This window comes from Leucopleurus acutus (assembly GCF_964270905.1).
Source record: "Leucopleurus acutus genome assembly, chromosome: 13".
Classification (NCBI taxonomy): domain Eukaryota; kingdom Metazoa; phylum Chordata; class Mammalia; order Artiodactyla; family Delphinidae; genus Leucopleurus; species Leucopleurus acutus.
This window is the reverse complement of record NC_139155.1, coordinates 8057736-8083628: the sequence shown is the minus strand read 5'-3', so window position 1 is coordinate 8083628 and position 25893 is coordinate 8057736. Positions and strand designations below refer to the sequence as shown.

Sequence of the window (25893 nt, the reverse complement as noted above, 5' to 3'; positions counted from 1 at the left end):
TTTCCTATTTCAGAATTTTGTCTTTCCAAAAAATGATCTGTAAACCATAAACTGTTCTGGTAGTATTTAAGAAATCTACTTCATGTTTCTATTATCCTCCTACAGATCATATACACACACCTTTCTCCCCATCTCTTTCTTCCTCTCTCATACACGCTCCTCCCAATAAAAAACTGCTAACTAGAAATACAAACCACAAATGTCCAACTTAACCTCCTAGGTCCTGAAGATGGTCAAATTAAAAAATCATAATAATTATGAACACTGATTATCTATTTAGTGAAAGATTATAACGGGAGAATAACCAGAGTAACAGAGGGGATCCAAAGGGAGTGAAATTTTCAACCACCTTAACTGGAAGCCAGTAGACAGTCTTTAAAGTTGGTAAATCAAGAGGAAGCTACAAGTTTAAGCATTATTATTAAAAAAAATAATAAGAAGAAAACTACAGCCTTTAGATTTTGAAACTGGAAACTGGCTAATGGTGGGCCCAGGAGCTGCTGTTTTCTTCACAAGCTTCTAAGCATTATTTGATTACTGTTCTTAAAATGGTCTGCATCAATCATCACTTTGATAAAAGCAGCAGTAAAGAAAATAACAAAGTATTTAGAAAGAATTAAAATAGCATTTACTTTTCCTCTTACATGTTATATAATAAATACTACTGAGTATTTTGACAGCCCCTTATCTTAAGTAAAGCTTTATAAACTTAAACACTGAGATCATATAAAAGTAATTTCTTTTCCTGTGAACTACTTTTCAATGTGTAATAAAATAGAAGAGTCCATTTAAAATGCACTGAGTTCTGCTTTGATCTTTCAGAGTAAAGGACTCCTGTTCTGACTGTGAATCAATACCATTTTGTTCTCTATAACCATTTCATTTCAGTTGTTCACAGGTCAAAGAGACAACCGTCAGTGGTGAGCCCACGGTGTTGAACAGGGAGTATGGTTCCTAAGAACTACCACAACAGGTCTCTGAGGGAAAACGGGTGGGGCTAAACAGACAGGCCTACCTCCCGGCGTACCATGCTACACTCCGACTGGTCCAGAAGAATGTTCACCACGGTTCCCCAGAGCCCACCAGAAATGTTTTGACAACTGTTCGCTAAGGCCACACAGCCAGTTTCAAGGGTAGTCAGTGCCGATCCTAATCCCAGTGAAGTGAACCTCACCTGTTCAAATTAGAGAAAACGTTGTGAAACCAAAGAACCCGATTTCACAACATGAATTCTCAATTTTTCTGGTACATAAAATATCACATTTTTATGACACTGTCTTGATGATCCTAAATTATAAGATACTTAAAGAATACTGTCCTATAAGTTTATGAGCGAATAAAACTCCTATTCCATGATTTAAGAAAAGTAATAATATAGGTTATAAAAGCTAAATAAAAGCAAATGTCACAAAAAGTCAAAACCAGCTATAAGTAAGACTAAAAATTATAGTTCAGAAGTCTCTTTCTAGGGAAAGCACACGGTGCTTACGTATCTTTCATGAACACGATTCTTGTTTACTTCTCATTTTTAAGAGGATACTATTACTTTGTTCCACCTTCCTTAATTTTTCAGTGTTTCTTTCAAACAAATGGTTTTAACTTCTTTGAAACTTCTTTTCAAACAGAAGTAATTGAATTATCTTTTTATAAGGTACTTAGTATCTTCCCCAAAATTCTTTTAAAAGAAAAATGTTTCAAAAGAGATTGACATGGTGTAATGTTTGCCATAGTACCCCCACTGCTCAAGCTACGTATCGGGTGAACTTGTGAATTCTGATTTCAGAACAGAGTTTCACTGATAACCACAGGGTAACAAACAGCAATGCAGTCATAAGGCAGTCAAGCACCAAGTCCAAGTTCAATGTGGCTCGAGAATGTATCTCTAGCTGTTAACAGCACTATATTATATACACAAAAATTTGCTAAGAGGGTAGATCTTATGGTAAGTGTTCTAATCACAAAAACAAGCAGTAAGAGGACAGAAGAAACTTCTGTAGGTGAAGGATATGTTTATGGCATTGAATCTGGTGATGTATATTTCAGGGCTGTATACTTACCTTCAAATTCATGAAGTTGTACACATTAAATAGGTACAGCTTTTTGTATGTCAATCATATCTCAATAAAGTGGTTTAAAAAAATCAAATCAGTAGACAAATGGCTAAAACTGGAAAATTCATTAATATAAAACGCTGCACTGTAATGATACTATTCTATTACATGACACTCAAAAGTCACTTGGCCGCTATCCTTCTAAACTGTTTAAAAATGGCTGGACTTCTCCAATAATATTTTGCTGTTCTTTATAAAACGGACAGATTCTATAATAGTTCCTTTCTTACTATTTTTAATCTGTACTCTGAATCTGACTGAATAGGGGGTACCATGAACTGAATTATGTACCCCCAAAATTCATAGGTTGAAGCCCTAACTCCTAATGTATTTGAGGAGAGGGCTTTTAGAAGATAATTAAGGTTAAATGAGACCATGAGGATTGGGTCCTAATCTGATAGGATTGGTGGCCTTATAAGAAGAGGAGGAGAGAAAAGGTCATATGAGCATGCAATGAAAAGGGAACCATCTGAAAGCCAGAAAGAGTCCTCACCAAACTTGACCATGTGGGTGGGCACTTTGATCTTCACGTCCAGCCTCCAGACGTGTGAGAAAATAAATTTCTTTGTTCAAGCTACCTAGTCTATGGTGTTTTATTATGCAGCCCAAACTGACCAAGACAGGGGGTAAATATAGCTTAAGGTATAGCACTAAAATAACCTCATTTTGGAAAATATGAACAAGTATATGCATACATGTTTTGTTTCATTTGTTCTTTAATCTACACATAATGGACTCGATTTTCCTTCACACTGACCTCTGGGTCTCGGTCAACCCACAACGGAATCAACCAAGCCAATCCCTGTTGAGTGGTAGCATGTTCTTCACTGTGACTACCCAAAGGCAAGAACCAAAGTGACATCCACTCCTAGAATGAAAAAAAGGGAACAGAAACACATCAGGTATATTTCTAAGGATAAAACAGAGTTCAAAATAACTGAATTTTTAAAAATCAAAACAAAGTAAAAATATGCTTAAGACTTGGTTTTAATTCATTATTTAGCCAACACAAGGCAAACAACAATCTCAGCTCCTCCTTAAAAAGTTATACATAACAATTTTTCTTCAGAACAGCTACTTTCCCCATGATTTAGATAAAACATAGTTCTCTAGTGCATGCAGATTTCAATCAAAATAAATTTAAAATAAAATTCAGATTTGTGTAATATACAGCTTCTAAGAAACATCTTTGACAAAAATCATTTTTGTCTCCTAAAAAGACAAGTCAAAAGACATTTTCCTAGAGTAAACATATAGGCTTGAAACGTGTTAGACACAGCACATTCCCTTTCTAGCAACTGTGGCAAGACAGACAGCTTTGAAAGCTCTCACCGAGCTCTGGGCCTGGGCCATCATCTCATGGGATAAGTGAAGCAAGCAGAGAACCGTGCTCTTTGTGACACCTTTTCCCATGAAGGACATAGCATTTCCTCCACGCTCCACATAAAAAGAAGTAATGACCTGAAAAACAAATGCAAACAATTTTGTGGCAGCTTTACTCTTAGTGGCTAAATATATACCTTTCTACTGACTTGTCTGAATTGAATCCTAACCACATAAAGTATATTATAATATTCTTAGTTTATACATTTAAAAGTGGTTAAGAAGGTAAATTTTATGTTATGTGTATTTCACCACAATTAAAACAAACATTCTTAGTTTAAATTGCTTTCCTTTGGACTTTGTACAAAGAATGTGTAGTATCCTCCTAGAAGATTTTGTGATTTAAAATATGCTCGTAACATTCTTCAAATGTTATAGTATCCTTTAAGTAAAAGAGTTTATTTTATAAATACCTTGTTGAAAAGTATACTTAGAAATTGCTAGCTATATAAAACTCTTACTAACTACCAGATTTAGGCTAAGTTTTCTGGAAGTATGGTTTGAATGTAAATGGACATTTACATTTCTAAGCGATCTTAGATTTCTACTCCATATTTAAGCATATATTTATTACTTAAATCATTGCCTGTCAACTTTTTCTCTCCTATATATCTGAGGGCTTTAACACATTTCCATCAGTAACAACAAAAGAAATGTTTCTTATCTGAAGCTATTATGCCCTTATCTGAGAAGCTGAATCAGAATGAACATGGGGAGTTAGGACACAGCAGTCTGAGAAAAAGTCCTTCCACCTGATTTAGAAAATCCTTTAAAATATGTGACAAACTCTTCTGGAAAATTTCTGTGTAAATCACATATTGTCCCCCATATAGAGGTTCAATAAATATTTGTTGACACTGAATAACAAGCATCATTACAGCTTTCAACTCAAAAAATTTAAAGTGACAAAAGATCACTTTATAATTCACAAAGTTTTAATAAAAAAAAGAATGCTAACTATATTTAGGTGCCAATACATTATGAAGGAAAAACTTGTGAATCAAAGCAATCAAAACCACATGTTATCTAATACAGCAGAAAGTATTTCAATTCATCCACCCAAGGACTCAATGCTTTTATTCAGCACAGTAAGCCATTTTGTCTTATAACAGAGACTACTTTTTAGTTTGGATTCTTTTTAGCTCATGCAGCAAAGAAGATTAGTTTAAAAAAAATGGCATAAATATAAATCACGTTAGGCATAGCTTATTTAACAAAAGCAATTTATTCGTAAGATAACTTGGGGATTTTGACTTAAATTAGAATTTTCATAAACCAAATAACTGTATAGTATGTCTGAAAATGAAACAGTTTGGCCAGGGGTTAACAACTACAGGTGACTGCTACAGGAGCCCTGCTCTACTATTCTTTCTGCCTATGTATATGTTTAAGGTTTTTATAATTAGAAGTTTAAAACTTTAAGGGACTATTTTAGAAGAGATCCAAATGATCAAGTCTTTATTATCTTCCTATATGTCACTGGAGAGAGCTATATTGTCATGGTTTAGGTTCTAGCTTAAAAGGGATAAGTCAAGAACGTTGATATTATCTCCTTTCAACTTACCATCAGATCCCTGGAATTATACTTCATATATAATTTTTAAGGCTTTATTTATCATAGTTTATTCACCTATCATAATGAATCATGCTTAGTCTAAAAGTCTCATTTCCCAACCACAAAAGGCAAATACTGCATTCAAATTTCACTGTGCAGAAACAAAATATCTAATAATGAATTACAACTCCCATCTGAAAAGGAATCAGCTTTAATTACTGAGAAACTATGAAGCAAATCATTTGGACCAACAATGGCTTGTTTCAATGTCCAGTTACATGAGCATTACTTTATTCTCTAAAAGATCAATTTAGCCAGTAGTAAAATAAAGAAACCTGTTTAGCTAGCTAAGTAAGCAGAAGGACCCAAGTAAGATTTAATAGGACTCCCACACAATTTCTAACAAAAGTGACAGATTTTTTTCATATTATTTTCCTGTCATTTAATGTAAAGACATAAAGATTTTCTTCCCAAGATGTTATATGAAGCATAACATGTACTCCTCTGTTTATACCAAATAAAGATGTTATCAGGTTTTCATAACAGTGAAACATTATAAAACAAGCATCACATTTTATATCTATTCCTTAGCTAATAAACTGTATTGATTTTTATTACCTCAAAGACAACCGAGCTTAAAATGACAGTATTGTCTTTTTTCCCCCCCCGACTTCTTACTGAGAACTAACTAAGCCTTTTTGTTCTCCAATAACACAGAAAGCTCATTTTAATTTCAGGTATTTGAAACACAGGTGTGATCTGAAGTCTCTCCTGTTACACAATTTTACAAACAAAAATACTTCTGAGGGTTTCTAAATATAAACAATGTAACACTTCTTCAATTACTGCTGTAGTAGGTCCTCACATATCCGGGATCTGAAACAGATAAAAATCACTTAATAGAGGAGATGTGTTCCAAAAGGTTTTTAAATGGAGTATTTATAAATCACATTACAAATAATGCTATAAATTAGGTACTTGTAGATTGAATTATATTAAATGCATTGGAGGAGCTTATTTCTTAAAAAACATTACGGTAAGTTTTTAGCTAATACATCTATTCTAAAAAATTCATATTATTTCTGATCATGGACACCTTGAAGCATGAGATAATTAATTTACTGACAGTTTGCTCTTTTTCAGTATTTACAAGTATTCAAGATAAAAAAATTATTTCATTAAAGTGACTACACTAAAATTCATATTAAATTTTATAGTACAGCTGAGAGTATTTAGAATTTTGAAATATTTTTTAAAAAACAAGATGTACTTTTGGAAACAAATCCTAGATAATATCATCTGAAGCATGATTTACAGCTGAATATATAAACATCACCTAAAGTATGATTTAATAATGAAAATACAAAAATTAAACACACATCATTTACATTCATTTACATCACATTTCCAGTTATTCAAATTAGTTATTAGAATAAATAATTAGAATAAATAGAATAGAATAGAATTAGAATAAATAATTTTAAAATCATAGATAAGATACAACTAAATTATTCACTATCTGTCCACTATGTACAAATCACTGTCCTAGGCCAGTGGGGAGCTGGGGGTAGTGGAAATGGTCCACAGATGATTCTCACAAGTTCACAGTCTAACAGATCAAAGCATAAAGCAAAATAAAAATACAATGTATTAAGTGCCATAATAGTGGCATATATAAACTGCTTGAGGTACATAACCTGTAGAAGAGATCAGTCAGTCAGGTAATACTTACTGGGTGACTATGTGTGAAAGAATAAAAAAAGGCTTACTAAAGGAAGGCAAATGAACAAGTGAGATCTTCAACTTTGTGTAGAGATTGCCACCCAAAGAGAAAAGAAGCTATATAAAAGAAAGACTTTTTTTTTTTTTTTTTTGCAGTACGCGGGCCTCACTGTTGCGGCCTCTCCCGTTGCGGAGCACAGGCTCCGGACACGCAGGCTCAGCAGCCATGGCTCACGGGCCCAGCCGCTCCGTGGCATGTGGGATCTTCCAGAACTGGGGCACGAACCTGTGTCCCTTGCATCGGCAGGCGGACTCTCAACCACTGTGCCACCAGGGAAGCCCAAGAAACAGACTTTTTAAGCATGCTTTTTTATTTAATGAGAAGAACCACATATAACTGAAACTTCAAGAGATGTGGGGAAAATTTTAAACAGAGATAAGACTCAAAATGCTAGATTATAATGAGCCTTATGCACTTGAAAAAGGAGATTGGGAGTGAAAGGTTTCTGTTTTGAAGGATGATCTGGTGGTGGGTAGAGACCAGTGGCAAGTAGAAACGTGCAGCACAAAAAGGAATAGGAAGTTACAGACACGATTTGGTCAAAACATTCCATGTCTAGAAAGCCCATCACTTCTGATCAGTTTATTCATCTTCCAAACCTCTCTATACACTGCTTCCTACAGGAGCCTTGCCTGAATTCCTAACAGTTAAAGATGCCAACCTCTATAACTGAACCTTTCAAGCCAAGCAATGCTGGCAGACTTGGTCACTAAGCAAACAGTGATCCATTTATAGATCTAGACAGTTTATTACTTACATAAAAAGCATAAGCAAGAGTAGGCAAAGGTGCCAGCTCTCAGTGTCCCTTTTACAGGGTGACACTGAAACAAAGGGGCCAGATGACAGCAGTGCAATGGCAGCGCACTCTTGCTGAGGAGCTCAGGCCAAGCTGCAGCTGAGCCATCTATAGCCTGCTGCCGTACCCCAAGGGAGCGAGGCAGAAAGCCCGCAAGTGCATCAGAACCCAGGAGGTGATAAAAACAGGCCCGTGACACGCTTCCTAAGAGAAAGTGAAGTGAATGAGCAACGGCCTTGTAGTTCCTTACAGGCTTCTCACATTCCAAAAGGATCACAGGAAGTTCTGCCAGAGCTTAGATCAGCCGCACCTAAGCCCTGCCTACGTGGCCCATGTGCAAACACACAAAGCTGCCAGGGTACCGTGGCAAAGCTGTTCTCTTACAGAAACCTATCACTGCTCTATTCACTGCAACATTCTTAAAATATACTGGACTAAATGATGATGAAAACAAGGCATAAAGTTAAGGCCATGATTGGAAGGTGATTAGAGCTAAAAATATATTTTTGAGAAAATTTTTAAAAAAATCAGTGAAATAAGGCTCTACCTTAAAAAGGTAGGAAAAAGCCATAAATTAAACCAAAATAAGAAGGATATAAATACAGGCAGAAATTAATAAAAAAGGGAAAAAAACATTAAAGGGGGATAAACAAAGCCAAAGATTCATTCTTTGAAAAGACTAATAAAACATACAAACCACTAGTAAGGCCAATCAACAAAACTGGAGAGAAGGAAAAGTCAATGTCTGGAATGAAATGGGACCTCACTACAGATCTGACAGATATTTTAAAAACAAGATGATGTGATGAACAATTTTAGGGCAATGAATTTGAAAATTCAGATAAAATTCAGTAAAACATAGCTTACTAAGATTGACACACAAAAAATAGGAAATCTGAGCAATTCTAGATCTACTTTAAAAATTTACTTCATCTATAATCTTCCCAAAAAAAAAACTCCAGTCCCAGATTGCTACACTGTCAACTTAACATTTAAGGAAGAAATAACACCAATTCAAGCCAACTATTCCAAAAAGAAAAAAGAGGAAGTTACATAAAGAAAAAGAGAAAATTATATAAGGATGGACTTATTTTGATATTAAAAAACTGACAGAAGTTTTATGAGAAAGAAGATAGATATATTAATTCTAGAAACGTTTTTTGCCAATGAAAATAGGTAGAATAATTCTAAAAACATTAACAAACTCAATCTGTTTATATATAAAAAGAATAATACATCACAAACTAGTTGAAATTTTTCCAGAAATGTAAGGTTGTTTACCATTTTTAAATCAACCAATGTAATCCATCATCTTATGGAATACAAAAAAAAAAAAACATATGATTATCTTAAAAGATACAGAAAAAGCAATACACACTTATGATTAAAAAAAATAGTTAGCAAAGTAAGACTAAAAGAAAATGTCCTTAATCTGACTTTTCTTTAAGTAATTGAAAAAAGACTACCACAAATAGCTTACTAAAAGATAAAACATTAAAGGCCTTTCCTTTGAGTTTGGAAGCAAGGACTGCTGGGTACACAATTAACATATAAAAACTGAATATATTTCCATACATCAGAAATAGTTAGAAAATAAAATTTCACAGAAGATATAATATACTCATTTTCAACACAAGTGTACAGTGGCAGTATCTAAAATTGCCCTAAACAGGAAGAAAAAGAGAAGCCAAATTGTCCTTCAGCATTGTAGTAGAGAGAATACTACACAAAAATGAAATTAAACTCCACCTACAGGAAGCAAAATGAGTTAACTCTCATAAGCATAATGTTAAAAAGAAATACAATTCCATTTAACAAAATCAAGAGAATGAGAAATTATTGTATATATGGACACATAATTAAGTGGTAAAACCATCAAGAAATGCAAAGAAGTTATTACCGTAAAAATCAAAATAACAACTACCTTCAGAGGAGGAGTAGAGACTGGAAGTGGTTATGACGAAAGCTTCTAGGGTGGTGGCTACTCTCTATCTTAGGATCAGGGTGGTGACATGTGTGTTCATTATGTGATAATCAGTGAACTATGTATTTACGTTTTGTGTATTTTCTGCATGTGTTGTATTTTACAACAAAAGGGTTAATAAATGCAAAATAAGTTACCCAAATAAAGGGGCTTAATGAAGTGTAAGGCTTACTTTTCTTGAAAATGAGCTTATTCATAAAAGTAATCTTACTTATATATTTGCTAATAAAAATCATTAACACATTTAACCATTAATGAGCCATAAACACTGAATAATAATCTACATTAAATATAATAACACATACAGTGCACCTAATATTGTGCCTGGTACACACTGAGTGGTCAGTAAATAGTAAATAGCTATCATTTGGGGGTTTGTAAATAGCTATCATTTAGGGGTTTTATTATTGCTGTTTATAGTTATTGACTATTTTTACTTACTTCGAGGAGACCTGACAAGTACTTCACACAAATTTCTAGTGGCTTTGTGAAAGGAGAGTGTGAGCTCCATCCCGGAAATGCTGTAAGGTGGGCCATCCCTCGTAAGGTCCTCTCGAGGGACGGCAGGCCGTAGAAGTGAGGAGCGTCCGTGACTCTCAGACACTGGAGCAGTTTCAGAGCCAGCTGCGTTTGGAAAACGTAAAAAAGTTCCAAGCATTTCCTGTGTATGTAAAGGAGGGAAAAAAATCAACCACGGAGCAAACGTAACTGGCTTAATGGGCTTTCTTGGTGGTGGTGGAGGGTTACTAGCAACTTACTGTATCAAAAAAGTATGAAGTAGTGGAAATGGTGGGAAATGGCAGAAAATACTCCCTCTTAAAACAAGACTTTTTAAGAAAAACATAGTTAATATACCATCCAGAGTATATGATGTAAAATATAAGTAACAATTACATTGAAAATGCATAAATGGGTATTATTATTGCCAACCAATAATGAAATTAGAAGTTAACATAGAGTTACCACATGAACCAGCAATTCCAGTCCTAGGTATATACTCAAGAACTGAAAACATATGTCCACACAGAAATTTGCATATGAATGTTCATAACATCACTCTTCACAACAGTGAAAGGTAGAAACAACTCATATGTCCCCCAACAGATGAATGGATAAGCAAAATGTGGCATATCCATACATGGACTATTAGTCACTGTCATCTGCTACAACATGCATGGACCTTGAAAACATGATGTTAAATGAAAACAGCCAGACACAAAAGGTCACATACTGTTTCACTCCATTTATATGAAATGTCCAGAATACACAAATTCATAGAGAAAGAAAGAAGATTAATGGTTACCAGGGGCTTGGGTAAAGGGCAAATGGGGAGAGACTGCTTAATGGGTACAAAGTTTCTTTTGGGGGTAATGGAAATGTTCTGGAATTAAACAGTGATAGTTGTACAACACTGTATATATACCAAAACCCACTCAATTGTACATTTTAAAATGGTTAAAATTGTGAATTTAAAATTTTTAAGTCAGAGCTACAGATATACATTTGAAAATCATCCATGCAAAAATAGTTGTACAGTCATAGAAATGGGTATGACTGCTTAGGCAGATGTGTAGAAAATTAAGAGAGAACCAAGAACTAAACCTAGAGACAACAAAATACTGTGTGTGTGTGTGTGTGTGTGTGTGTGTGTGTGTGTGTGTGTGTGTGTGTGTGTGTGTGTGTGTGTGTATGTGTAATTACAATCAGGCTATATCAGAAACTGATCTGAACTAAAAAACAAACCACCACAACTGACTTTTACTGAAGTCTTTTCTCCTCTTAATTTGAAACTAATGAAAAGTAAGACCCTTTAGAAATCAAAAGAAAACTAGGTTCTGTGTGAAGTTCCCAGACCTCCAATAATACAAATGGTACCTGTCGGTAAGTGCCACGGAACCGAGCAGCAGGGTGTTGAAGAGAGCGACCAGTTCTTTCTGGAGCTGCTGCCGGACGGCAGTGCGGATGTCATCTGCTTCCTCTCGCGCCTGGGACTCTGTCAGAAGCAGCAGCTCCAATAGTGGGTTTGGACTCTAAAAAATGGAATTTGTAAAACATATATTTACCCTCTAACGGAGCTGTATGTTGTTTCCCATAAAGGTTTTTTTTGCTAATCATGTTCTGGAGTAACTAAGTTATAGCGCCTAAATCGTAGGTTCCTACGGCATTAGTAGAGATGTTCTCAACTCAAAAGGTGCTTCATATGTTATCTCAAGAAAAGGAAAGCATATCCATTACAGAAAACTGAGGAAAATAGAGAGAAGCACAATGAGAAAAACAAAAACCACCCATAATCACACCTCACAGAGGTAGCTGTTATTAGTATGTTGGTACATACCATTCTTTTTATGTGAGTGCAAACAGAATTATAATTCAATATTTTTAACAAAACTGAGATCAAGTGAAAAAATCCACTACTGTGACCATTTTTTTTAAACAATGTTATTACCAATATTTCTTCAAAAACATTATTTTAGTATCTGATTGTTATTCAGCCATAAGGGTTTACCACGACTACTGGATAATCAGTGATTTCTAAGTTCACTGAGCTGCAGCAGCATGCTCAACTCTGATTATACCCTACGTATGAATTCTAAGCAATGAAATCACTAAATCAAAACATTATAATAGTTTTAATGCTTTCAATGTATACTGCCAAATTGTCCCTGCAAAAAATGGGCCCACAGCACCCAAGCCAACGTTGAGTATTATTACTGTTGTAATCTTTGCCAATTTGACAGGCTGATAAACAAAGGAAACTAGTACTACTTAAATTTCAACCTGTTTCCCAACTTAAAAAAAATAGCTAAAGGATGTATTAGATGATTTCTAGTAATATTGAGAGAGCAGAAAATGTTACATTAACCAACAGCATTAAAAATAGATGGAATATTTATCTATCATCTATAATGTCATAGGCACTGTGCTAAAAAAAAAAGAGAGAGAGAAAGAAAATAAGATTTTATTTAACTTTTGAGTTAAACTAGAAGAGCTGCATTTTCTTATTTTATAGATGGGCAAACAGAGGTTCATGAAGAGGGTAGGTAACTTAACCAAAGTCATAAGAATGAGCAGAGCAAGAATTCAACCTCAGGACCATCTTACATCAGAGATAGTTAACATTCCACCCCCGGCATTATGTCACATCAATACTGCGTATTACAACATTCAAAAAGAGATAAAATCAAAATGTAATTACTGTTGTCATGGCATCCTTCACCTAAAGAATTCAATTCAAAAATAACTACATTCTTTTTAAGAAAAAGAAATTTTTTAAATGGGAAGAAAATTCCAAGTTGTTTACATTATGTAGTATGTACAGTATACTTCAACCAGGTACGAAGAATTAAAAATAATCTAATTGAGAGCTTTTGGAAAATACTGAGGAGAGATGCTTTACCTTTAACTTTACTATGTTTCACACCTAAGCAGCATTTTTTTTCAGCTTTTCCTTTCATCTTGAACAAGAAGTGTCTCACGTGGTTCAAGTAAAATTACATAAAACATAACTACAATTTCTATGTTTCATACATGAATAAAATAACTAGACACACATTTAATAAAATCATAAAAATAAATATATATTCTATAGTATTCTTAGCCCCAAATAACCAAAGGCTTACACCCACACTCCCTCTACATCCCATAAATACTGACTAAACGAGCGAGCTGTTTTTAATGCAAACCCCATCTTGGTAAAATGTAATTTTACCATCAGCAATTATTAATTCTGATATACATATAAAAATTAAGTAGAAGCTACTGATTAACATATTAATATATTGAAGCAGTATGTAAATACCTAAAACTAAGACCCTTCCAAAGAATCTCATCCTATTAATAACTTATTTTTGCAGGTAAATTGCTGAGACTTTTTCCCTTTATAACATATCTTGGATTGACATGTTAACATTAAGATTCAGTGAACCTCAGCAACACCACTTCTAAAATATGGGATTTATTACTATTCCTTAAGTACAAGAGGAAATAGATGTCTCTATTGATGCTTATTGATCTCAAGTACTTAATCATATCTGAAGGTTTTGTCTTTAGATATTAGTATTCAATCCTAATTTTAAACCAACTATGTGGGCCATTATTTCATCAGTGCTGACCTCCAAAAGGCAACAGTTTCTGCAATGATGGTTCATTATCTTTACCTGCAGAGTTACCACTCATCATATCCAATTTTCCATCCATCAGCAACCTACAATAGTAGGATGGACAATGCCCTCTGTGAACTCTAAGTGCCCATGAGCCAGTGGAAGTCTGACAACAGACAGACACGTGCTGTGTAGTTCTGAATGGTCCCCCCGAAAAAGTATGGCCCCACTTCGATAAACTTCTATCAAAAACTCATTCTGAAAAGAAATGCATTCAAATTCAGCACTTCTCAGCTATTTTATATACTAACAAAATATCAATACATTAAAATACAAATTAGTAGTACAAAAAATTCCTTAAGTACATAAAATGCTTGTAATAAATGAAAGTTTTGATAAAACATGTAGACAAAACTTTCACAAGAGAAAGTTTCTGTATCTTCCCTCAGTAAGTTAGCTGATTTTTCTTTATATATCTTTTAGGCATTCTTCTGCTTGATCAGGTATTCATTTCTGTCTAATTTTCTTTTTGCCACCATCACTTTTGCACATCTTCATATGTTATGTCCATACATTCAAAACAATTCCTTTGGAAATGCTATTTTACTGAACTTCTTGAGCCATTTCTCATTTATTTTACCCGTTTCAGATGATAAACTTAGTAAAAGTCACTTTTTGACTTTCTATTTTCATGCTTCTTTTATTTTGAACATTGGTTGTTACATACGCTTAATAATTTAATCCTCGTAGCATGATATTTAGAGAGTAAACTCTCCTGATAGTGGATGCTTAAGTCCACTTTACTCACCCTTAAAAGTATTACTATTATTTATAACACTAGTGATGATAATATATGAGACAAGGTAAAAGCTCTCCAAAGACAGCTTTGCTACCATACAAAGTCAAACAAACTAATTATACCCAAAATCCTTTCCTAAAACTGCATTAAAATTACAGTACAATCATCTAGAGTCCTGTAGAAATTTCATTTTAATTTCAAAACTATGAATAAATTATGCAATATGTATCAGCATTCATGACATACTACAAAATTCATAATCGTTTAAATGTAAAGTTTTAACTATCTAGTTATATTTACACAGTTTAGGTACGTATATTTTAATTTTTCTATTGTTATATACTATTTACAGTCATATGCAAACATTCAACTATTGCACAGATTTTCAAGAAAAGATTCTAAAACTAAAGCCCATCACATATCTGCTATTTTCACAAACCAAAGCAACCACAGCTCCCAGTGTACAAGAACTCTAGCCGAAGAAGGAGACTGTTTTAGGGGTTATTCTTTTTTTAAAATGAGTAAAAAGATCATGAAGTTATAAAAAATTTATAGATCAAAAATCAATTTATCAAAAAACTCATTCAGAGGAAAAGCTTCACGGACATTATTTTAATAATATTTTAATGTCTAATCTATAAAATATTTAAGCAGGCCTAAAAGCTGAAAGAACTATGACAATAGTTTTTGTCTATGACAAAACTATGACATAGTTTTGTCTATGTTTTGTCATAGTTATGTCATAGTTTTGTCTATGACAAAAACTATGACAACAGGTTTTCCTGTTCACTTTATTAAAAATATCCAGAAAAAAACTGCCTCTGAATGCTTCCTTAATTTTTTTAATAATTGAAAGATAAGAGAAAATAGAAGTAAATACAATACTTTGAAATCATCCTTGGGAAAGTAACAGAAGAGCAAACTTTACTGAACAATAAATCTATGTACCCTGGAAGTGCAATCATCTTAATAAGGACTCAAAAATTATAATTTAAGGAAATTAGTATGTTGTCTCTCATTTGTGTTATAAATAATTTTCTCAGTTTATCATGTCTTTTTAACTATGCTTAAGGTATTTCTTGCCATACATACAGAAACCAATAAAATTCACATATAAATGCCCTCTTACTGGACAAATGTTCTGTCATGTTTCACGAAATGAAAATAGAAGTGAAACAGCCAGAGAGGGCTTCCTTGGTGGCGCAGTGGTTGAGAGTCCGCCTGCCGATGCAGAGGACACGGGTTCGTGCCCCGGTCCGGGAAGATCCCACATGCCGCAGAGCGGCTAGGCCCATGAGCCATGGCCGCTGAGCCTGCGTGTCCGGAGCCTGTGCTCCGCAATGGGAGAGGCCACAACAGTGAGAGGCCCACATACCACAAAAAAAAAAAAAAAAAATAGCCAGAGAAAAATATAAAGAATAAATTTTATTAAGGAAAAATTTGCTATGATAATTTAAAAATGTAGTTCTTCAGAAAAATACAGGCATATCAAAGGAACATAATACAACGTTCAAACAAAGAGTCATGCATATATAGGAAATCAGTTTATGGTTTTAAAAAATGGTGCCAATTCAAATCATGGGTAGACATGACATGAGAAAATTGCTAACCATTAAAAAAAATAATCTACATCATAAGAAATTCCAGATGAATAAAGATGTAAACAAAAATAAAACCTTAAGTATCATGAAAGAAAACATGAGAGTGTTTTCTCAAAACTCTGGAAAACAGATCTTTCCAAGAAGACACATAATTTAGAAACTATAAAAAAAACCTATGACTACACAAAAATAACATGGCAGTGAATGAAACAAACAACATAACCTGTCCTCCCACTGCCCACATTCTAGTGGGGTGGGGTGGGGTAGAAAGAAAATGAACAAAGATATTCTGCAAGTGGGAGCGATAAGTACAATGAAGAAACATAAAATAGGATTAAGAAGGCACAGAGAGCCAGGCACGGAGAAATGCTACATTATGATGATAAGGATGACTAACATCTGAACAGAGCACTGACTCAAGTGCAGTAGTCAGCTGTATAGATATCTAGGGGAAGAACATTCCAGCCAGAGAGAAAAAGAAATGCAAAGGGAGCTATGAGTGCGGTGTTTGAAAAACAACCAGAGGCCAATGTGGCTGGAAAAGAAGGAGTGGAGTATAGTGGTAGGAGGGAAGATCAGAAAGATACTCAGAATCAAGCTCAAATAGAGCCTTGTAGTCTATGGAGCTTAATCTGAATGAGAGGAAGCTGGTGGAGGATTTTGAGAACAGGGACATGATGTGACTTAAGTTTAAGATCCCTGTGGCAGCTGTCTTGAGAACCACAGGCAGCATGGGTGGAGGCTGGAAGACCTAACAATAACCTGGGAGAAGGGCAGTGATGGCTCGGCCTAGAGTGATAACGGTCGAGGTGGTGAGAAGTCAGGTTTTTCACACACACAGACACACACACACACACACACACACACCTGTAGCACTACACCTAAATGTGGAAATTATGATTGATCATGGAACACAATTTAAGTACTATAAAAGATGAAAAGTAGAAACAACATAACTAACAAAAGCTAGGGGATGAAAGGGGTAGATAAAATAGGAAAATAAGTCCAAAATACAGTAAGGTCAGAAGACTAATGACAAAAAAAAAACATTTGCAACTCATATCACAGACAAAGGGCTAATCTCTCTAATTTATGAAGGGCTCCTCTGTTACCAAAAACGAAAGAGAGAGAGAGAGAGAGAGAGAGAGAGAGCGAGAGCGCGAGCGTGTTTGAGCACACACGTGCGAGAGAAAACTAAAAACCCAATTGTGGGGCATAGCTAGCAAGGGCATCAAGGGACAATTCACGGAAAACAAAAAAACCCCAATCATGAAAATCATCGTATCATTCAAAATAAGAGTTACCTATTTAAAAAAAAAAAAAAACTCAATACAAACACATATACACATGTATCTCTGCAACTTGTAACTGACTCAGCAATTACAGTTTTAGGAATTTATAGTTTCCATTTGTTGTATTTTAACATGTTACAAAATTAAGGTTATGTGCGTTTCTTGTAATTAACTACATAGCTTCCTTAAAGTGATATGTTTACTAGTGAGTTAATAAATGTTTATTGAGAGCTCACTATGTGCAAGGCACTATGGTAGACGCTCGGTATGCAACGGTGAACGAAACGGTCCCTATTTTCACCAATCCACAATAAGGTAGAAAATAATAAACATCTAAACAAGCTTTATATACATATAAACATTCATATACATATTTTTTAAATCTCTAAATACTTTTAAAAGTATTCTCAATTAGAATTTCTAACTTACATTATATTAGCTCCTTGCATTTTTATAGAAAATCACGTCTTTAAATGAGCTTTGCAAATGTATTAACATATAATGAAATATATTTGTTTTATAAGGTCTATTATCTTCTTTTTCAGTTTAGGCCCTTTTTTCTAATTTTAATGTGTTTTTTTCGTGATTGTTTGTGCGAAGGTTTATCTTTACCAGATTAAGTAAATCCATACAGTATTTGCAAAAAAAAAAAAAAATACAGGCCAACAATAAAAAAACAAGCTAGCTTCCTGGGTTCTTGGCAAGTTTCTCAGAACACAGTCAGCTACAAAAAGTAGAGAGTAGTGGGGGGCAAACACGGGTAAACACTACAGTAAACTTACATGAAGCCTGAGCACAGTCTGACTGAGTCCTTCCAACCTCACCTCACTACCCCTCACTGCCCCTCCACATCCCTACTTGAACTCCCCCACTCCAAGATTCTCACTTAATACAACTGCTGCTGAAAGCTCACATATAGAACAGGTTTCGTTAAACGCCAAGACTGAAGGTTCCATTTAGGCTACGGACTTTTAACTTAAACCTAGTAACAATCACGTCAGGAAGGCATATTGCTAAAAGCCATCTATTACAACATAAGGACTACTTGGCTAAACACGGGCTATGTAAAAATTATACTTTTCCATATTTTCATATACAGTATTAATGATTTTTACAAATATATCATTTGTCAAACCTAAAATTCAAATTCCTTAACAACACTTACATGTCTAAGAAGTAATTCGAGAAGCCAGTTTAGAAGTTCTACGGATACATTTTTTCTTTGTTCCTTCAATAACTTATTTAGAAAATGTATGACATCTATTAGCAGTTTCTCATCTTCGGTGCAAGCAGGAAGTACTTGTAAAAATCTACAATAAAGAAGACAGTAATCATGGTTTCTAGTTCTTTAAAGTAAGTGGCGTGCGGATAAGTATTTAACAACCTGCTGAGAAGTGGGGTACTGATTTGCTGTGTTTGCCAATTTCCATAGTGTAAATACCCCGCCATGGCTGACTGCAATCCTCCAATCTACCACATAGCTGTGGAGACAGGCACTGCAGCACACCATTATACAGCATTTCCACAGCACAGACAGAATCCATATAAACAACATCGAGAGCACAGATAACAGGAAAATGTAAAATACTTAGGAAGCCATGACTCTGCATAACCATTACCTTTATTTTTAATATAATTTATTTAATTGTAAGTTTACAAAGTTCAATTTTACGAGTGGTTGTGTTTAACAACTAACTTGCAAAAATCCAGATAATTTAACCATCACCTCTCTTACAAGGCAGTCCTAGCTGGCGACAGCACACCACTGAAAAAGGTGAACTGGATATCCGAATTGTGAGAGCTACACTAAATAAGAGCCCACATTTTAGAAACTCAAATAACCTTGCATTTTGAAAATGGCACACTTTCCGTTTAATAGAGTTATACATTTTATACTAAAGTCACATGAAGACTAAAATGTAAAACTGCTGGCAACGGCTGCTTATCAGTCTTGTTTCAAATGCAGCCATCTGCTACCAGTTAAACGTGTTAAATTTACAAGCCAGGGCCTTCCCAAAAACTACTAAAGGACCTCCACATGGCTATCAACTCCATGAAATTCAGAGGAAAAAGAAAAATGAGATAATGTACTTAAGAACAGACCGAAAGCAAAACAAAACAGCCAGAGTTACCAAGCCTTTAATCAGTTCCCTGAGGTCTCAGCTCATTTATTGATATAATATGGACAGGAATAAACATTCAGTTTGTTTACCCATGTCTTACCCTAATCATTTACTTCTGTGAGATAAAAAATAAGGTTTGCTATGTTAGGATATAAAAATCTAATAATTATAATATTTGTAAAAATTATAACAACTTAGTAATAATTCCAAAATGCAGTAATTATGTTAAAATTTTCTCTTTTGCTATTATTAGACCTGTATTACAGATAATAAAAATCCTTAAATTTTTCTTTCTAAAAAGCATTTCTCTCATGATACCAACAATAAGAACACACACTCCTAACTTCAAACATGTGGAGATAAACCCAAATACAATTCCATCCAGGCCTCTGAAACCAGCAGGCTTGAGCTGATACTGACCTGTTTAGTGTGGTGTGCCAAGACAAGGACTTCAAGGTAATCCCACATGGCCCAGTGCCACCCTTGAAAGACAATCTGTCATTCAGAAGATAAAAACTCATCCTCGTGAGAGCAGCCCTCACTTCCCTGTGGGCTGCAGCCTGAACAATGGAGCGGAGACAGTCCTTCAGTCCACTTGCTGTGTGTGTCATCTTCAGAGTAAGGGTGTCCTCAGTGGATAACTTCAATGTATCTAAAAATCTAAACAAAAAGAAAAAAAGAAAGAGCAATATAAAGCTATTAAATAAAAGCTCACAATTATTTTTATTATAAACTGTCTCCCCCAAATTCTGTTTTGTTCCCTTTTAAGGGTGACTCACAGCCAAAAGAAAATCTGATGTGTATCTGTCAATATTAGGGTTTCATCCTAGCATGAGGATGTTTATATTGACATTTTCCTGCTTACAGAAATATAATTTGCTTTCAAATGAGAAAGTACTGACAGATTAGAATACTGAGGTATTTAAAAGTCATCATCATCGTCATCACCCCAGTGACGATAACGAAATTCACATATGTATTTACTAAGCTTCTACCCTAACCCAGAGCACTTTTCCTAGTAAATTACATCTGTTAACTAACCAAACTTTATATAATCTCCAAAACAGCATAGAGCACAATGCTTTTTAATTTAAATTTCTTTGTGTGATAGTTTTTAAAAAGTAATGAACGACATGTAATCTTTAAAACAAAGTAAAAATTATAATCTTCAGTGAGAAAGCAGGGTCAGACGATAAAACGTAAGAAAGCTACTTGACCTAAAGGAAAAATAAGGCCTAGCCAATTAATCACAATTAGGCAGATGTGAATGCTTTTCTACTACATGTAACAGCTTACTCTTGGATTTTAGTTTCAGAGTTCATTTGCTTCAACAGATTATCACTCCCATGATACCATGATAGGTTCCAAGCTATTCTCAGCATATCTGAGACCGGCTTCAAGGCCAAACAATCAGCAGATAACGGCAAAACTATGGAGTAAGGACTCACAGCATGGTGGCCAAGTACATGTACTGGTAGATGATACCTAAAGAAAATGTACAAAAATAATTACATACTTTTAAATTCTTAAGTGCTACTCAAAAGAACAAGCCACAAATGAGGGCTAGTTCTACGCCTCCCATTCTACAGCAATACAAAGATCTCTCATGTGGTCCCAGTTTTGAACAGTTACCAGGCTTTATTCTTTTGCCATCCTCTAAACTTTCAAAAACAGCTGATTAAACTTCTTTCCTGAGGACTTACCATACTCTGTGTTGTATTAGGGTTGTTTGCAGAGATGAGTGACGCCCCTTGAAGTCGAGGCCCATGGCTACAGTGAACCACACACACAAGGTGTTCAGCTGAAACACAAATGTCTACTTTATGCTACACACTGTACGTTATCTACCTTTCATTCACAGTTACATGGCATGGCACCATGAAATCCATTTTACAGATGATCAAAATGAGTCTTAAAGACGCTAAATGAATTGCTTATGTTCACAGGGGTCACTAAGTGACAGAATCACAACTTACTATTTTCACTTGAGAACACAGTTGCACCATCAATAAACTCAGTCACTGTGTGTCACCAAGAGAACCCAGAAATATTTTTAGATCTAAGAAAAGATTCAATAGCAGTATCTCTTAAACTAGTTAATGTTAATTTAATAGTGTTTAGCAGGACTGCAATGCCTAGCATCTCAAATGTTAAAGAATGATTTTGCTTATAAAACATGTCCCAAACCCCTAATTCATGTATTTGTAACTAATATTAGAGAAACACAATTGGGTAGGATTTTTAAGGGGAAATTTAGTGTGCTTTTTCATTTCATGCATCTCAAAAAAAAGAGGCTAAGGTAGAGTTCTGTATATAAATGAAGCTGAATAATTTTTTAAAAGATAATAAATTTTAAAAATTGGAATTTTCCTTAGAAGTAACCAGGGCTCCTTAGAGAGATGGCTAATGCTAGGTCTGAAATAGGGAAATCAAAGGTGAACCGTGGACATCTCTTTATGCCAGAAAGCAAGAATGTACTAAAAGGCTTGTGAAGCCATGGCAAAAGGACACAAGAGCCTCCTTGAAAGGACTTGCACTAACTGAAAAGAGTTAAGGCTGTGAATCAATGGTCAAGCTTTTAATAAGTTATAAAATGTACTGCAAATTACACCTGAAGAACACAGAAGGAAGAAAATAATAAAAAGCAAAGGGTATTACATCAGGACCAGTTTGAGAAACCACTACACACCCACCATGTGGACAATTTTTAAAATGACATTATTATGTGTAAAGAAATTACTGTTGACATTTCTTCTGTATGGACAACCTTGATCTTGAGGTAACTCTCTGACCCTTTTCCCCAGGACAACCAAATAGATATGGAATGTCAACAATTTTACTAAACCACTTTGCTTATGGTGACAATCACTCCCTGCATCTGGACTGGGAGGTGTGGAAACAACCCACACCTGTGTGTAAATGTACAGTGGGAAGCCACAGCTCTGAGCATCCCTGAGTGCTGTGGCTCTCCTACATGATGTGCCTTATGGGGACCTGGACATTATGCCCACGGCATGCTTCCTAGAGATCACATTTTCTATTGGGACGTGGGCCTCCTATGCCAAGACAGCCCCCAGCACCCACACAGGTAATCACATTTCAAGCACGACCTACTGTCGTGTGCGTTTTATTATTTAGCCAAACCTAAAGACCATAAAGAATGTGATATCTACAACTAAAGAATTTCATTCCTAAGGATATATCCAAGAGGAACTATTGGACACATATCCCAGGAGATACATACAATAATGTTTACAGGGATGTATACAGGAGCAAAAACCCAGAATCAACCCAAATACCCCGTGACAGGAGAATGAATAATCTGTGGTATCGTCTAACAAGAGTATTATACAGTAGTGAAAATGATTATACTACATGTAATATCTAGCAAGCTATAAAATGTTATTTTTAAATTAATCATAGTTTTATTAAGATATAACTTTCTTACCCTTAAAATACACAGATTTTAAGAGTACAGCCTGATGAATTTTTATATGTGTTCATTTGTGTAACCACCACCCAGAATAAAACACAGAACATTTCCATCCCCTCAGAAAGTTTCTTTGTTCCCTTTTCTTGTCAATTACTCTCCTAGCCCTCCTCCAAGAGGTAACTATTATTGTTACCTATTCTGATTTCTCTCACTAGAGATCAACTTTGTTGGTGAACTTTAAATAAATGGAATATACAGTATATACTCTTTTGTGGTTGTTTTCACATTATGTCTATGATTATGTCATAAACCCTATGTCTATGAGACTCATGTTGTTGTGTAAAAAGTAGTTTTTAAATGTTGTATAGTGTTTCACTGTGTGAGTATAGCATAGTTCATTTATCAATTCTCCTTGCTGTTGGACATTTGGGATGTTTCACGCTTTTGGTTACTATACATAAAACTGTTATGAACATTCATTCACCTATATATGTATATAAAAGGATAGGGGGTGATGTCAATACCAAGAGCTGGAGAGGGTGTGCAGCATCTGGGACCACTACACTGCTGCAGGAATGTCAACCAGTACACCACTCTGGAATACTGCTTGGTAGCATCTACTAAAGCTAAACATATAAATATCCTCTGATCCATACGTGTTCAAGATTATGCTTAGCGGTCATTATTCATCATAGCCCCAAACAGAAAACAAACCAGATGTCCATCAGTGATAGAATGGTAACTACACGGCTGTATATTCTTACACAGAATACTACACAAAAATGAAAATAAATCAAATACTGCTAAGGCAACATAATCTGTACCCTGTACCCAAGCTGAGCAAAAGAAGGCAAATGCAAGAATATAAAGTTCAAGAACAATGTATAATAACAGGAACGAAAACTGAATTATCTTTGTGGGCGCTGGAAGGTAATAAGGAAGGACAAAAGTGGTTTCTGGCATGCTAGTGACATTTTGTACCTTAATCTACATGTTAGTTACATGGGTGTATTTATCTGGAAAAATTCAGGATTTGTAAACTTTATGTATCTTATACTTCAATGAAAACAATTTACTTTTTAAAAAGCCTAGAGAGACATGAAAACCAAATGCAATTCATAACCTTGACTGGATCCTGAATTTTTTTAAAAAAAATCTATAGAAGATATTTGGGATGTAACTGGAGAAACTGGATCATGTTACAGAATTATTTTTAATTTTCTTAGATGTGACCATTCATGGTACAGTGGTTATGTAGGATAATGTCCTTAATTTAAGGAGGTACATGCTGGAATAACTGGGAGGGAAGTAAAATTATGTCTGAAACTTATATTTAAATGGGTTGGAGAAAAAGATTACGTAAAAATAAATAAATGTATTGAGAGAGAGAGAAAGACAGAAAAGCAGACCCATGTGTTAACAGTTGCTGAATCTAGGCTGAAGGGTATGCAAGTGTTCACTATATAGTTCTTTCAAGTTTTGTATAGACTTGAACAATATCAAAAAAAACACTTGGTGACAGGGATGTACACTTACTGAACTTTCAGAAGCACCACCATGAAGGAAAGATTAAAGCATTACAAGTCATGTGATGAAACGCTAGATGAAAACTTTAACAAATCATAGATTTTGATTTCCCTTTCTGTAACAGTATTTTATCTTTGAGAAAATCAAAGAAATAAATTCTTTACCTTCTAGAAACTGAAACAGGCAAACTGAAGACTGATGGTGAAGAAGGTTTACTGGAAAGATTATCAGACCTATTTCACAAAAGAAACACAAAAGGAAAGAAACAACTGAGCAGACCATCGTTTTGTCTAAGAAACACAACTTGCTTCGCTTCCTTGACTAAAACTCAAATCAAGAGCTGCATTTGGTTCTATCATTTAGTATAGTTATAACATGGTGCCACTACCCAGATTTGCTTTTGAAGAGCAAATTATGCTTTTCTTTAAGAAGTCCATATAATAAATGACCCACACAATGCAGACGCTGTACTGGCAGGTGGCCTCCGTGTCTCTCTCCCACTGATCCTGCTCAGGGTCAGTGTTAATCAGATATTACATCCTAAACATCTTCCCCAAGGTTTTTTTAAATTAAATATTAAGGAAAACACACACAAAATTGAGACTATATACCAAAAAACGTATTAATGACAAAACTTACTATAGTAATTATCAAATTTTGTACTTAGTAATGTTCAACAATAAAAGTTCAGGGTGACTTTTTGAGCCAATGTGCATAATACTGCTACTCAAACCAAAAATCATACCATGTATATCTACCATAGAAAGCATAAGCTTCCTAAGTCAGAAATTTCCATGCACTGCTATAAGACTGCATCAGAAACTCAGACAGACAATTCAGAGTAAAAACCTTTTAAAAGTCTTATAGCTCACCACATATCCATTCTTGATACTTCATCAAATAACAGAAGACAAAATAATGCTCCAACTTCAGTCACGACGGTACAATCTTCATGAAATATCAAGGAAACTGTAAATAAAAAGAAGCATAACTTTATAAAATATTTTTACCTCTAGAAAGAATGAACTTCAAATTTAAAATATCTTAACTTGAAAAGAAGAGATGCCATTCTCAGAGAAATGAGATGCTAACCCAGATAAACTGACATCGTTAAAACAGTGGCTCTCAACTTTCAAATCTATGCAAATCTCTGCAGGGCTTGTTAAAACAGAGTTTCTGATCTGGTAGGTTTGGAGCATACAGACACTACTGGCCTAGCACACAGTATGCACTCAATAAATGTTTGCTGAGGAATTAATTTTCCTTGTTGAGTACCTAGTTAAAAAACTAATTTTGCCCTAAATTCATTAATGAGAGACATTAAAATTCATTTTCAGGCTCACTTAAGTAATTTTTGGAAACATCAATGAGATCAAAAAAGTATTAAAAGGGTACAGATTATGTTG

The 25893-nt window shown here is 34.7% G+C and overlaps 1 protein-coding gene across 1 annotated transcript in view; it reads right to left on the bottom strand.

Annotated features, from left to right (window-relative positions):
- The window catches only part of RTTN (rotatin), a gene marked incomplete at its 5' end in the record, with an annotated part of 137755 nt that overhangs the window by 62495 nt on the left and 49367 nt on the right, over window positions 1-25893 (bottom strand). Inside the window, 10 exons of the mRNA XM_082852680.1 lie at window positions 1016-1174; window positions 2869-2979; window positions 3444-3572; window positions 10054-10273; window positions 11488-11642; window positions 18570-18714; window positions 19948-20187; window positions 20824-21012; window positions 24652-24720; window positions 25360-25456. Of these exons, the coding sequence (XP_082708806.1) occupies window positions 1016-1174; window positions 2869-2979; window positions 3444-3572; window positions 10054-10273; window positions 11488-11642; window positions 18570-18714; window positions 19948-20187; window positions 20824-21012; window positions 24652-24720; window positions 25360-25456 (1514 nt within the window). The remainder of the gene's footprint in view (window positions 1-1015; window positions 1175-2868; window positions 2980-3443; window positions 3573-10053; window positions 10274-11487; window positions 11643-18569; window positions 18715-19947; window positions 20188-20823; window positions 21013-24651; window positions 24721-25359; window positions 25457-25893) is intronic.